This window comes from Schistocerca cancellata, chromosome 11 (genome assembly GCF_023864275.1).
Source record: "Schistocerca cancellata isolate TAMUIC-IGC-003103 chromosome 11, iqSchCanc2.1, whole genome shotgun sequence".
NCBI lineage: Eukaryota > Metazoa > Arthropoda > Insecta > Orthoptera > Acrididae > Schistocerca > Schistocerca cancellata.
The window spans coordinates 89,281,091-89,296,888 of NC_064636.1; the positions used below are offsets into that span (position 1 = coordinate 89,281,091).

General features: G+C 41.5%; 1 protein-coding gene across 1 annotated transcript in view; it reads left to right on the top strand.

Moving 5' to 3' along the window:
- Positions 1–278: 278 nt before the first annotated feature.
- Positions 279–15,798, top strand: part of LOC126108111 (beta-1,3-galactosyltransferase 6-like) — an 86,491-nt gene continuing 70,971 nt past the window's right edge. Inside the window, exons 1-2 of the mRNA XM_049913344.1 lie at positions 279–440; positions 10,638–11,064. Coding sequence (XP_049769301.1) covers positions 10,651–11,064 — 414 coding nt within the window. The 5' untranslated portion in view covers positions 279–440; positions 10,638–10,650. The remainder of the gene's footprint in view (positions 441–10,637; positions 11,065–15,798) is intronic.

Here is a 15,798-nt window from a genome sequence, read left to right on the forward strand (position 1 = left end):
AATCAAATCATAGATGAGAAAGATACACTAAATCAAAGATCGCATAGTGCAGCTGTTGTCGCAGAGCAAACAGAAAAAACGAGGACAAAATCACTATTTTCAATAGTTTACGTTATGTTTTCTGCTTAGGAGGATGAGCGTACTGAAACCAATTACCATGGAAATAATCACTTGTACATATCTCAGTTGTCTTCGCGGTTCCTGACAGAAGTCGACATTTTGCAATGGATGGAAATGGCTAATAATCGATATTGTCACAAATCAGACCTGAGATGCGAATGAAATGAATGCTTATGTTGCGAAAACAAGTGGTACTTGAAACGACTTGATTGTTAAGCCGCGTGAAAGTTTAATCTAGGAGGTTTATCTCCTTGAGTGTAATTGTTAATTAACGTAGAAACATGTGAGAAAACTGTTTTTGTCGTCTGTGGAACACCCATGTGAGTGATAGATTTATTGTATTGTAAACAAACCGAAGGCGATACAAATAAACAAAAACACTGGGTTTTCGTAGAAGATATCAAATACGGAACTGTAGACAGAATGCAGAAGCCACGGCAGTTTGCTGAGAAGTTTTGATATTTTCATTAAGTGTAATTACTACAAAGTAAGAGTGAGTTTCCAGATAATAATAATAATAACAAACATTAATTTAGAACATATGTTGTAGGAAGTCGGCGAATGTCATATACTGGACGTAAGAAAATCGTTCAATTTCTTGATGTTTTTTAGTTTCGTCGAACATGTACATATAATTAACTGGACTTGGATTGGAGTCTATACCCGTTAATAGAAACATTCACAGGTAGCCAGCCACACCGCACATTGAGAAAGGACGCACATATTCACAACTCTTTTAGCATACGCTGATACTCATGAAATGAATGCAGCGTTATGCAGATTCGTTGAGATGGAAACTCCGTACCCTGTCCAGTCATCCTGACTTGGGTTTTCCGTTGTTTTCCACAGTTGTTACTAAGGTGAATGCGTGGATGGTTGCATTTATAATGTTTTGGTCGATTTCCAGTCGTGCCCTCGCTTAATCCTACTGTACGTTGTAAACGTTTTACATAAGTATGTATTTTTTCTGTAATGTGTCTGGTGTGTTCAGTACTGTTGTACTGAGTGGTCTTAGGACGAATAAATAAACTACCGACCTCATGGGCAATTCGATCGTTGCCAAAAGTGGTTCAAATGTACATTATCCGCGAACTCTGCAGTGACCTTTTAAAAGCCGTTCTACAGCGACTGATAGCTGAACCCAGTGGCAGGTGGAATGACACACGCTATAATTTTCGTATTCTCGCTGTCCAAATGACACGTCCAGGTTTTCGTGTGTCATACCTAACAACATGTAGGCTGAACGTAATGAATACCTTTACAGTTTTATCGATTTAGTCTACCAGTATGAAATATATTGCCCTTATAGAGAATACTTAACAACAAATGGTCGAAGAATCTGCATATGTTTTCTCACAATTATTACTTAAGAAAGTCTAATAGTTGGGCTTTTTGACCATTTCTGTAACAACGTATTCAGATGTGTACCTATTCACCATGTGCTTCTGTGGTAGCTCCCAGTCTATATTCTTTCAACATGATATGTTGATAATAATAAAAATAAATTTCAACTGAACTGTGAGTTGCAGAATCATAAAAGTAGAAATGAAAATGATTATTATGTAGACTGTCTCGTTTCCGAGGGTTCAGTGTGGAGTTATGTACTCTGTTGCTAGGATGCTCAACAAGTTCGTGCCTAACATAAGGTTTTTGTAGATTAGGCGACTCTCAGTTCAATCTAGATAATGATAGCTGTGGGAAACCCAAAAGTATCAGTGTAAGATCCATGGAAATGTGTCTTAGTGATTAACTGCCGAAGTATGTGCAAGCAGCTGCCAGAGTTTGAAGTGATGCTAAAAAAAACAATGACACTCACGTAATATTAGGCACAGAAAGCTGGTAAAATCTGCAGTTACAGTAGTGAGATAATTGGAGAAAACTTAAGTGTATACTGACAGTATAGGGAAATGATGTATTTGTTGCAGTAGGGAAGAAACTCAAATCCACCAAGACAGAAGTTGAAACTGCATGTGAAATTGTTTGGGCAAGACTCAGTATCATGGGTGGGCAAAAAATTATAATAGCGCTCTCCTGTCAACCACCAGATTCTCTTCCTGACATAACCAAAAACTTAAGAGAAAATCTCACTTTGCTTATACTTGAGTTCCCTTATGGGAATGCAATCACTGGAGAAGGTTTTAACCATCCAACAATCAAACGGGATATTTTTTTGTTCTGTTAGTGGTGGGCATGACAAGACACCCTGCAAAACAATACTAGGCTAAATGTATTCTCTGAAAACTACTTAGAGCACTTTTTCACTTCCCAAAATGGGGCGGGCTGGCAGCGGCACAATTCGCCGCTCTTCAGCCAACAGAAAAACATAGTCAGAAGAGAAAAGAACACATAACATAGAAGGGTATAAATTGCTGAAAAAACAATAACAAAAATAGACGAGTATAAATGGTAGATTTAAAAACAAGATAGACAAAAGCCACACACACACACACACACACACACACACACACACACACACGCAGAGAATGAGCTCTGTGAGTCGACACGAAAACAAAGAAACACTGCAGTGGGAACACAAATGAATGATGCTGGCGACACTGTTGGTGTTGGTGGAATGTAGCACTGCACACAGCACTGGAGAAACACTGACACCACAACCGAAATGTTAAAAACCACTGCACCGAAGGCGACCTATCACTGGGTGAAGGTTAGGAGGGGGGGTGGGGGAGAAAAGGGAGTGGGGAGAGACGGTAGGGGGAAACCAGGAGGAGGGGAGAAGCAAGGTGCCAGAAGCCCGGGGAGGGAGGTGAAAAGGAGAAAGAGAGAGAGAGAGAGCCCTGAGGAGGGGGGGGAGAAGGGGGGGATTAAAGCTGGTAGGAGGAGTAGATGGAAGGCACGAGGACATCATCCATATTGGGCGAGGGTGTGGAGATGGAGACCAGGCGGGACACTGGTACAGGTGCGACAGTGGGCTAGGGTGGGAGAGGATGGGGGAAGCCAAAGGATGGGGCTGAGATCCGGTTTGCGGGAGACGTATAGGATCTTAAATAGCCACTTTTGGCAGACTTTGCTGTCATCTTCAGGTTTTCAAAAATTTTTGTTTAAAGATGTGTTCATTTTGAGTGTGACCTCACATCGTGTAGTCGAGTAGATAAAGTGTAGCACATTCATCTACATGACAACTTGGCATGAAGTCGAATCCAAAACGAACACATTTTATTTTTCTTTAAAGATGTGTTCATTTTGAGTATGACCTCACATCGTGTAGTCGAGTAGATAAAGTGTAGCACATTCATCTACATGACAACTTGGCATGAAGTCGAATCCAAAACGAACACATTTTATTTTTCTTTAAAGATGTGTTCATTTTGAGTATGACCTCACATCGTGTAGTCGAGTAGATAAAGTGTAGCACATTCATCTACATGACAACTTGGCATGAAGTCGAATCCAAAACGAACACATTTTATAGCAAAAATTTTTGAAGGCCTGAAGTTGGCAATAAAGTCTGTCGAAACTAGTTGTTTGTAAATAAAGAAATTTTTATGCAATCTTGGTTTTAGAAAGCTTTTACAAAGTAATACAGATCACTCCTAATTTCTCAGCATGAGAAAATTCAATATACCCAATCAGACAGTTTATAATGGAAGAGATCCTCCATGGTATACGGACACTATAAAAAACTGCTTAAAAAAACAGATACTACTAAATAACAATATAAAACAAAACATACGGCTATAGTTAGATACTGAATGAAACATGTTTGACTGAAGCAGAATGTTGTTAATTTACCTTTGACAAAACCCAAATAAATTCTGGTCATATGTAGAATCAGTTACCGTCCCTCATGGAAGAGACAGCAACTGAAAAAGAGTATAGCAAAGCAAAAGTAGAAGTGCTTAACTGTTTTCAAATATTCCTTTAGAAAGGAAAACCTAGGAGTACTGCCCCAACTTAATTCTCATACCTCTGGAAAGATGAGTGAAATAGATATTAGTGTAAGTGTCATTGAGAAGCAGTTGATATCATTGAAACTGAACAAGCCTCAGGGTTTGATGGAATCCCTATCAGATTCTGTACCCATTTCACAGTTGAGTTAGCCCTTCTGTTAACTACAGTCTATGATAGATCCGCCAAACAACAGTCTGTGCACAGTAGTTGGAAAAAGCACAGGTGGCACATGTCTACAACAAGGTTAGTAGATATGATCCACAAAACTACTGCCCACTATCCCTGTCAACTATTTGGGGTACCTCCTCCATTACAGCCAGCATGGATTTTGAAAACATAAATCATGTAAAACCCAACTCACACTGTTCTCTCATGACATCCTAAAAGCCATGGATCAAGTCAGTCAAGTGGATGCAATATTTCTTGATTTCCAAAAAGTGTCAGAGTCAGTACCCCACCTATGCTTAATATGAAAAGTACAATTGTATGGGGCATCTGGTGAAATATGTGACAGCTTCGAGGATGTCTTGGCAAGAAGAATGCAGCAAGTTATCTTGAATGGAGAGTCACTGACAGGTGTAAAAGTAACTTCAAGTATACCACAGGGAGGTGTGTTGGGTCCCTTGCTGTTCATATTGTATATTAACAACCTTGTGGATAATATTAAGAGTAATGTCAGACTTTTTACAGATGATGCAGTTATCTACAAGGAAGTACATTCTGAATGTAGCTGCACAAATATCCAATCAGACTGTTATAACATTTTGAAGTAGTGCAAAGATTGACGCCTAGCTTTGAATGTTGAGAAATGTAAAATTGTGCACTTCACAAAATAAATCAATAAAATCATAGTATCCTGTGACTATAATATAAATGAGTCACAGTCAGAATTGGTAAACTCGTTCAAATACAGTGCTGTAACACTTGTTAAGCACATGAACTGGTACAGAGAAGGGCAGCACGAATGGTCACAATTTTGTCCGACCTGCGGGAGAGTGTCACTGAATGTTGAAAAAACTGAACTGGCAGACTCTTTAAACTATACTGAGAAAGAATTGGCTTTAAGTGATGACTCTAAGAATATACACAAACCAATAGGGATCATGGAGATGGGATTAGATTAATTACAGCACCCACAGAGCTGTTTAAACAATCATTTTTCCCGCACTCCATACTTGAATGAAATGTGACAAAACCCCAATAGCTGGTACAGTATGATATACCCTCTGTTGTGCATTCCACAGTGGTTTGCAGTGTATAGATGTAGACATAGAAGCAATAAATTTGGAATCCCCTGTGCTCGAAAGAAAATTGTAACATACCTCTTTACCTGCCTCTTTGACAAGTTATATGATTAGCAAGAGTCAAAGATTCAAAATTTCTTTTAGTTAGAAGGGAAGATGAAGTGTTCATTTTAAATGCTTGCTAATGTACTGAAATCAGATCCCTGTATTTGCAATGTAGATAAACATTTTCTTTGAAAAATACTAATGCAGTCAAGTACACCTAAAATTTAAGATACAAACAGCAGACAAAGCAACTATTTGATTTGACTGAAAAAGCACCCACTTTATTTCTTATATTCTAGGTTGACTTTAGCAGTCCCAAGCACAAATAGCATGAAGCAATATAGTGATAGTTTATTGTTAATATGGTACATGATTAAGTATTTATGATTTATTTGTGTTTTGTCAGCACTTACCTTGACTTTTACTATATCTTCAGTTTTTTTAGGATTCTTATGTTTCATAAGTTTTATGTTATGATATAGTAGTGACAATTTAGAATTTGAATTGTTTCTGTGTGATGCTGCAGTTCAGTGCGTGCTGGTTTTTCCAGCAAGGCTATAGTTGGTTCATTGCCCCATTTCTTTTGTAAATTGATCAATAGAACGGCTGTGGTGACAGTACTTGGCTATCAAAATCAAATCTGTAAACTTCTCATCTTTGGTGTTAGATTGTTCTTCAGCTTCCTGCAGACCAGATCCTGTTGCAGAGCTGTTATCTTCTAGTGGTAATCGTCAGCACGTAATGAAAGTGTAGCATTTCCTTTGTCAGCAGGTAGGGCTATTGCGTTTTCATCTTCTTTCAGCAGTCTTAGTGCTCTCTGTTCTACTGTTGTCATATTTGGTTTCTGAAGTTGGTATTTGTTGATGATCTCGTATGTTTCCCATCTAATTCACAGCAAATGCCCATTGCATACAATGTACCGGCCACCAGTACATAGGGGAAACACAGTACTACATCTTACAAGACTGCATAGAACACATTAGATGCATACATCAGGAGCATAAAGCTAAATCAGCAGTGGCAGAACATAGCTTCAATGAGGGACATACATTCGAATTTTAGGAAACTGAAATGTTGTGCTGAGCTAGTGGCTGTTGGGAGAGTATCATCAAAGAATCTATTGAGATAAGACTCCGTGTAACCTTGTTAACGGGGACAAGGGCTATCAGCTAAGTTCGTCATGGAACCTTGCACTAGCAGCTGTGCACCAAGAACGCACTCGACAACTGACGCTTCGCGAGTCAGAGCTCACCAATCATACCTCACCAGACGTCCACTGAGAACCTAACTTGGGATATTATTTCCCTAGTGTCATGTGAGTTCCACATCGCTCATGTATGAGAATTGCAGGTGTTCACAATACCATTACGTGTAAAAGTGTAGCCTTGTCTGTAAATAAAGTGTCTGTACAGTCAATCATTGACAAAATTGGGGAATACAGAAGCGTCCGATTCCACCCATCTGCTTTGACCCATGATGTCACCAATATGGTGGAAACGTCCATTCTCAACGTCTCCAATATGGCACCTATGACATAATTACATAAATAACAACAAACTCGAAAATACATATAAAGCCAACACACACATCTCTCTCCAAGAATATAATCAAACTCACGGGACCAGCGTCGGAAATTGGGGATTTTTGGGTGGGGACAAACTAAATATAAACACATACGGACACACTCTATTATCTGAAACCACACAAGATGACTACATAAAAACGCACAAAATTCCCAAGTTCCGCTACACTTACAATATCGACGGGAATTGGTCACTTCCCGTCACCTACATAGCTCAACCACAATTTATGATGCCACAAAATAAAAACCAGCTTCTCCAAAACTTATAATCACATCACAACTATCGATACCACAAAACCAACCTCTAAAACAACAAAAATTGGAATCGGACTCTTCCCTTGACGTTATATAGGTCAACAGCTCATGATACCAAAACACACATAGCTATGACGACAAATTGCAATTGGTCACTTCCCATGACCTAAGCATCCCAAATACAACTGACGATACCAAAAAAATTGAAATAGAGTACTTCCCCCTAAGATACATAAATCAACCACAACCGCCGATACCAAAACGTAAACCACCATCACGTGCAGTAAGTAACACCAACCCAACAACACATAAAAACCTCACCGAACCTCATAACACACAAATAATAGGCCCAAAAAAATCCATAAAAAAGTTCCGGCACTACACAATAACCCCCAACTCGAATATTCTGCTTGCATACGCCCCATTTCACTATCTCCGTCGCAGGCCCAAAAAGTTGCAGAAACTTAATGACGGACAACATGTTGTCCCTGTTTCAGCCCACAGACACGCACTATTAAACTTAGAAGTCATATCCATACCTAACAAAAGAAGCCACAAATTGAATCAAATGATTTACCGCGCAACAGACAGCAAACCAATAACATCAAACGACACCGCAATAACATAAGCACACCGGAAACTTAATTCTTATCTTGCCAAAACTAATTGCCAGTCTTGACCAATAAATGCACACTCCAAGCACCGACACCCAAATGAACCCAATACGCCACCAGAGGATACCACAAACCACATCAAGATGACATCTACAAACACAACACACTCATAAACTAAACTCTGCGCCGTCATGACGTCATACAACACAACACCCTTATGTCACGGGTCAAAGCCAACGGGTGGGATTGGACACCTCCGTTGACCCCAAAATTGTTATATGCTTACTGAGTCATCGGCATGTTGCACAGGCTGCACATGGAATGGGTACAAGCCTTCGAAATGTAACAGACGCCGCACACACATCTGCAGAATATCGAGGCGGCAACTAATGTGCCAAGTACTGGTGTGGGATTCCGTTGTACCATTGCAATAATGCCTTCCCTTTCCTCAGCTGACTGGATGGCCTCACAATCTGGTTTTACTTGTAACTGGGTGGTGTTCGTCCCTCAAGAAAAAGTCTCTGGTATTCTTTCAGAGCTGCACGGGTAGTGCCATCACAGTAGCTGTATACAAACAACATGTCTGCATATTCTGCATGGGTATGCAGCATATCAGTATTTATGGATACAATGGACTTGCATAATTAAACAACACCAAGCATGACTTGCACAAGGCCTCATGACTCCTCACTGATCCGGCCCATAATTGCGCACTGTGCATGCTTGCATCTGTTTCCTTGGTGTGATGTCACAGTGTTACCATATGTTGTAGAAACCCCACACTTCTTGTAGGATAGATCAGTTATCTGTCCCTCCATTATTCTGTCCACCACAGAACCTACGAGGGGCATTTGAAAAGTCCGTGCAAAGTCCGAGAGATGGCACCACCGGCACGTATCGAGGTCATGTCTAGTTAGTAGCATCTTTGGAAAGAACGCACACCACGTTTCAGCCATATTGGTCTATTTCTTTGTGTTTGGCATTCGTGTGAATCAAGGAAGTCAAGTGATTGTCCATTTTCGTGTGGTGATTTAATGTTACTTTATGAAAGGCAAAACACCTCAGGGGACTAAAGAGAAGCTTGATAAACATTACGTTGACTCTGTACCTTTGATTAGAACAGTTTGTAAGTGGTTTCTAAATTTTCAGAATGGCCATATGGGCACAAGTGATGCTGAATGTTCTGGATGCCCTGTGGAGGTTACGACTCCAGAAATCATTGATAAAACCCATGATATGGTGATGGATGACAGAAGAGTTAGGGTGCATGAGATTGCTAGTGCTGTGGGCATCTCAAATAAATGGATACATAATATTCTGCATAAACATTTGGACATGAGAAAGCTATCCGCAAGATGGGTTTCACGATTGCTCACACTTGACCAAAAATGGAACCGTGTGAAGTGTTGCGAGGGTGGTTTGCAGCTGTTCAGGGAGAATCCGCAGGACTTTAAGCATTGTTTCACCACAGTGGATGAATCATGGATACATTACTATACTACTGAGACCAAACAACAATCTAAACAATGGGTTAACAAGGGAGAATCTGCACCAAAAAAGGTGAAGACCATTCCTTCAGCCGGAAAGGTTATGGCGACTGTCTTTTGGGATTAGCAAGGGATAATCCTCCTCGACTATCTGGAAAAGGATAAAACTATTACAGGTGCATATTATTCATCGTTATTGGACTGTTTGAAAACCGAGCTGCAAGAAAAACGCCAGCGATTGGACCACAAAAAAGTCCTTTTCCATCACGACAATTCACCAGCGCACGCCTCAGCAGTTGTGGTCACAAAATTAAAGGAAATTGATTCCAACTCATTTCACATCCCCCCTATTCTCCAGACTTGGCTCCCTCAGACTAGTATTTGTTCTCCAATTTGAAGAAATGGCTGGCAGGACAAAGATTTTATTCGGACTAGGAGGTGATTGTAGCAACTAATAGCTATATTGCAGACTTGGACAATTCCTATTATTCAGAAGGGATCAAAAAATTAGAATAGTGTTGGACAAAGTGTATAAGTCTAAAAGGAGACTAGCCTATGTCGAAAAATAAGAAAGGTTTATCCCAAACACGTAAGTAGTTTTTATTTTTGCACAGATTTTTCAAATGCCCCTCGTATACTGTGTTCTGGCCGGAGGCAGTTCGTTCCGCACTCTTGTATGTGCAAGTGCTGAATAAAGTAAGACCCATAGGTAGTGTGGCTTCTTTCAAATTGCCTATTGTTCTCTCTCGTGGAACACTTTTTCCACTAATAATTGCTACATCATCAGCATACGCACAAATCTGAGTTGGCTTCATGCCTATGTAACCAGATGTTTGGAGCTTTTGAATGGATGCTGCAAGAGTCTGATTAAAAAAAACCCCAATATTCATTTATAAACACCCTGTATAATGCCTGATCTGATCTCGTATTTTGGTGTAAGCATTCCAGCCTCACTTCCTTTTTCTGTTCTGCTGCCTGTCTGCATTCATCATCATACCAGTCTCCATTTCTAAGTCTCCTTGTTTCTCCCAGTATCTAACAAGCTGTTGTCAGAGTGGCATTTTTAATAGCATTCCATTCTTTGTCTACACGGTCTCCACCACCTTTTGTTTGTAACTCGTGTCTCAGTCTGTTCTGATTCTCTTGAACAGTAGACCTATCTTTCAGTTTTTATGTATTCCATTTCTTTGCTCTAGTGCTATTTCCTTTGGGAGACACAGCAAGTTTCTGTCTCATTTTGGAGCCTACTAGAGAATGGTCAGAATCTGAATTAGCTTCTCAGAAAGTGTGCACATTTTCCAAATCGTATGCCCACCACTGTGATACCAGTAAAGTTTGCTGTAGCAAACCCTATGCCACGGATTCGTGTTTTGCCCCACAGCCGGGCGGGCGCCATGTTGACGCGACTGCTGCTGCACGTGCTGGTGCGGCGCTTCTTCTCCGTCGCGTACGTGGCGGTGGCGCTCGTCCTGGCCGGCAGCTTCCTGCTGCTGGCGGTGACGAGCGGCGGGCTGCCCTCGCCGTGGCCGGCATGTCCGGAACGGGGACCTCCGCCGGAGCAGCCGCCTGGCCACTTCCTGGTAGTGCTGGTGGTGTCGGCGCCGGCCAACGAGGGCGCCCGCGACACGCTGCGTGACACGTGGTTCCGCTCCTGCTCGCAGGACGGCGACGTGCGGTGCTACTTCGTGTTGGGGACTGCCGGTCTCCCGAAGGACACGGTGCGCGAGCTGGAGGACGAGCGAGACCGCCACCACGACTTGCTGCTGCTGCCTGAAGTCACCGACACGTTCGCCAATCTCACGCTCAAGGTGCGTGGACCGCCCTGCCCTGTACGGTTCTCTCTCGTTATGTTCGTACGAGAGTCATCTGATTGTGGTGTCGGTTAACAGTTCCCTTTGCATTACATTACTCGTATACCGTGGATCCTGCAGTTAGAGATATCTGAAATGTGAAAAGTAGTCAAGCAGCTACCTTTAAATTAATTTTAGTTCAATCCAATGATATACGGGGTGTTCAACAAATCTCTCCGCAGCGCCGTATGATTGTTAGCCGCACGTGCCGTATGTTTTTTCGCCTGCCTGGTTTACTTCCCTTCAAGTGGACTCTCCCAACATTCCACTGTTTCCTTTATCTCAGCCTGCATCAGTAGTATCGTTGGTGTGTGTCGTTACGTGTTGACGTGAACGTTTAAGTTTAGTTCCTTCGTTCGTTTGTTTCATTTTTGTCACTGTTAACATGCTAACCACTGAAGAACGTGTGTTTTTTAGTCGAACAAGTGTTCAAAGCTGGCATTAAATACACAGTTTCAGTTTGTCAAACATTTAATTCAACTTTTCTGGAGACAACACTCCCACATCGCGATACTGTGCGAGATTTGATTAACATATTTCGAAGTATGGGTTCACTGACAGATGCACCGAGAAGTGGTCGTCCTAGCGTTTTGTCTGATGATAAACTACTCGATATTTCCGATAAAATGTCCACGAGTCTGAACAAGTCAGTAAGAAAACTCGCCCAGGAAATCGATGTTAGTTTCGGAACGGCCCACACAGCTGTAAGGAAAAAATTAGAACTTTTCCCATACAAAGAGACAGTCGTGCAAGAACTGAAAAATACTGATCATGGCAAGAGACTGCTTTAGTGTCAATGGTTCAAAAATTTTGTTCAACAGAATGGAAGGGCTATTATTAATGAAACAATGTTCCCTGATGAGGCAGAATTCTCATATGTGGAGCACTGCAAATCCATTGTGTACTCATGAGGAACCACGTCATTCTGTGAAAATAGGAGTTTGGATTGCATTTTCTAGGCGTCAGATTGTGGGTCCCATATTTTTCAATGAAACAATAAACACACAATGATACTGCAGTGATATTCTGTACCCATTCATAGGAGAACTTGTGTTAAGTGAAATACTGAACGGTTATTTTCAACAAGATGGTGCAACTGCGCATACAGCTCGCGTTTCAATGTCAGTGCTTGCTGACGTTTTTGGTGATCGCATAATTTCAGAGAGACTTTGGCCTCCACGATTGCCTGACCTAACATCACCTGACTTTTTCTTCTGGGGTGCAGTGAAAGCAACTGTCTATAAAAACCGTCCAAAATCAATTGATGAATTGAAAAGTGCAATATCCACTTTCACTGCTTCTGTTACAGAAGAAATGGCTTCTGTTACAGAAGAAATGTTACAGCTTGTGTTTGGAAACATGATTAGACAAATTGAATTGTGTATAATTGAATTGTGTATTCAACAACAGGGGGGACACTTTTAACTTTTAATGTGAAAATTTGTAAGTAAAAATGAATATTGAATAAATTAATAACTTGTATTTCACTGAGTTTAGTTTCGGTATATTCACTGCAGCATACGGCACACATGGCTAACAATCATACAATGATATCGAAATAGACGACAGAGGGATAGAGAAACAATTAAAATCGCTCAAAAGAGGAAAGGCCTCTGGACCTGATGGGATACTAGTTCAATTTTACACAGAGTACGCGAAGGAACTTGCCCCCCTTCTTGCAGCGGTGTACCGTAGGTCTCTAGAAGAGCGTAGCGTTCCAAAGGATTGGAAAAGGGCACAGGTCATCCCCGTTTTCAAGAAGGGACGTCGAACAGATGTGCAGAACTATAGACCTATATCTCTAACGTCGATCAGTTGTAGAATTTTGGAACACGTATTGTGTTCGAGTATAATGACTTTTCTGGAGACTAGAAATCTACTCTGTAGGAATCAGCATGGGTTTCGAAAAAGACGGTCATGTGAAACCCAGCTCGCGCTATTCGTCCAAGAGACTCAGAGGGCCATAGACACGGGTTCACAGGTAGATGCCGTGTTTATTGACTTCCGCAAGGCGTTCGATACAGTTCCCCACAGTCGTTTATTGAACAAAGTAAGAGCATATGGACTATCAGACCAATTGTGTGATTGGATTGAGGAGTTCCTAGATAACGGGACGCAGCATGTTATTCTCAATGGAGAGAAGTCTTCCGAAGTAAGAGTAATTTCAGGTGTGCCGCAGGGGAGTGTCATAGGACCGTTGCTATTCACAATATACATAAATGACCTTGTGGATGACATCGGAAGTTGACTGAGGCTTTTTGCAGATGATGCTGTGGTGTATCGAGAGATTGTAACAATGGAAAATTGTACTGAAATGCAGGAGGATCTGCAGCGAATTGACGCATGGTGCAGGGAATGGCAACTGAATCTCAATGTAGACAAGTGTAATGTGCTGCGAATACACAGAAAGATAGATCCTTTATCATTTAGCTACAAAATAGCAGGTCAGCAACTGGAAGCAGTTAATACCATAAATTATCTGGGAGTACGCATTAGGAGTGATTTAAAATGAAATGATCATATAATGTTGATTGTCGGTAAAGCAGATGCCAGACTGAGATTCATTGGAAGAATCCTAAGGAAATGCAATCCGAAAACAAAGGAAGTAGGTTACAGTACGCTTGTTCGCCCACTGCTTGAATACTGCTCAGCAGTGTGGGATCCGTACCAGATAGGGTCGATAGAAGAGATAGAGAAGATCCAACGGAGAGCAGCGCGCTTCGTTACAGGATCATTTAGTAATCGCGAAAGTGTTACGGAGATGATAGATAAACTCCAGTGGAAGACTCTGCAGGAGAGACGCTCAGTAGCTCGGTACGGGCTTTTGTCAAAGTTTCGAGAACATACCTTCACCGAAGAGTTGATCAGTATATTGCTCCCTCCTACGTATATCTCGCGAAGAGACCATGAGGATAAAATCAGAGAGATTAGAGCCCACACAGAGGCATACCGACAATCCTTCTTTCCACGAACAATACGAGACTGGAATAGAAGGGAGAACAGATAGAGGTACTGAAGGTACCCTCCGCCACACACCGTCAGGTGGCTAGCGGAGTATGGATGTAGATGTAGATGTAGATACGGCACTGCGGAGAGTCTTTTTGAACACCCCGTAGTTTAACGATATTAAACACTATTATTATTTTCAATTTTCTTGTGTCCACACTGCTGCAGTCTTTTAAAAATAACATTTTTCAGCCAACACTCTTATTAAATGTATGTATTCACAACCACAATAGTGGCCATTGTGCCCATCTCCAGTGACAGCTCACTGTGGAGTGTGTGTGTCAGTGCCTAATCATTCCTTTTGTGTGTACACCACCCCGTGTCACAAGTGTTTATTTCATATGCATATGCTGGTTATTTTGTATGCATAATAATACAGGATTCTTGGTCATATGTAGATAAGTAAACTTTCGCCATTTGGAAAGAACTTCCACCCCCACCCCCCACCGCTCCTGAAAAATGAGTGATTGTAGGACAGTGAAACTTGATGGAAACATTTGTAAGGACACGTGGAAGAGAAATAACAAATAAACCATTGAGAGAAACACGGTACTAGGGTTGAATGAAAAGTAATGCCTCCACCTTCGTTAATTGGGTTTGGATGGGAATATTTTAATAAATCAAATGCAGAAATAATCCTTAGAATGTGATGTTTAATTACCAATATTCACTTTTCCACATAATCACCAGTCAACTGGATACATTTCTGGCAACGATGAACACGTTTTCTGAAGCCGTCACGGAAGAAGTCGACACTCTGTTTCCGCAATCACAGTCTCACAGTTCTCTCAATGTCTTCATCAGAAGCATAATGATGTCCCTGCAGATCGTCTTTGATTATTGGAAGTCAGATGGTGCTAAATCTGGACAGTATGGAGGATGCCGTACAGCGGTGACATTCAGTCTCTAAAGTTCTGTTGTCGTGGCACGTGAAGTGTGTGGTCTGGCATTGTCGTGCTGCAGGAAAACATTTCCCTTTTCTTTTCGGATCCTTGTTAGCCATCATTTCAGAGTTTGCAGCGTTGTGATGTAACGCTCTGAATTTATTGTTGTTCTATGATCAAGGAAATTGACACAGATAACACCATCTGCGTCCCAGAACACCGTGGCCACGATTTTTCCAGCTGAGGGCCGCATCTTGAATTTATTTTTCTGTGGCGAGACTTTGTATCGATATTCCATAGACTGACAGTTCATCTCCGGGTCGTAATGGTGTGTCCACGTTCCGTCTCCTACCACAATTGAATGGAGAAAGGCGTCACCTTCATTCTCATAATGGGAGAGGAGTTCCTGACAAATTTCAAGTCTGTGCACTTTCACTTCGGTAGTCAGCACCCAGGCTACCCATCGTGCACAGATCTTCCGATAGCCAAGCAAAGGAATAATGTGACCCACACGTTCTTGTGAAATGCCGATTGTGCTTGCAATTTCTCTCTGAGGGATACGACAATCGTGCTGAATCAATCTGCCAACATTCTGCTTGTGAAACTCGGTGGTTGCTGTCACAGGATATCCAACTCTTTGTTTGTCACGCAGGTCAGATGTTCCTGCCTCAACATCTTTAAACTTACTCGCCCAATGACACACAGTACTCACATCAACACAATCACCATAAACTGCTTTCATTCTCTGATGAAACTCCCTCGGGGTAACACCTTCCGCTGTCAAGAATTCAATGACTGCATG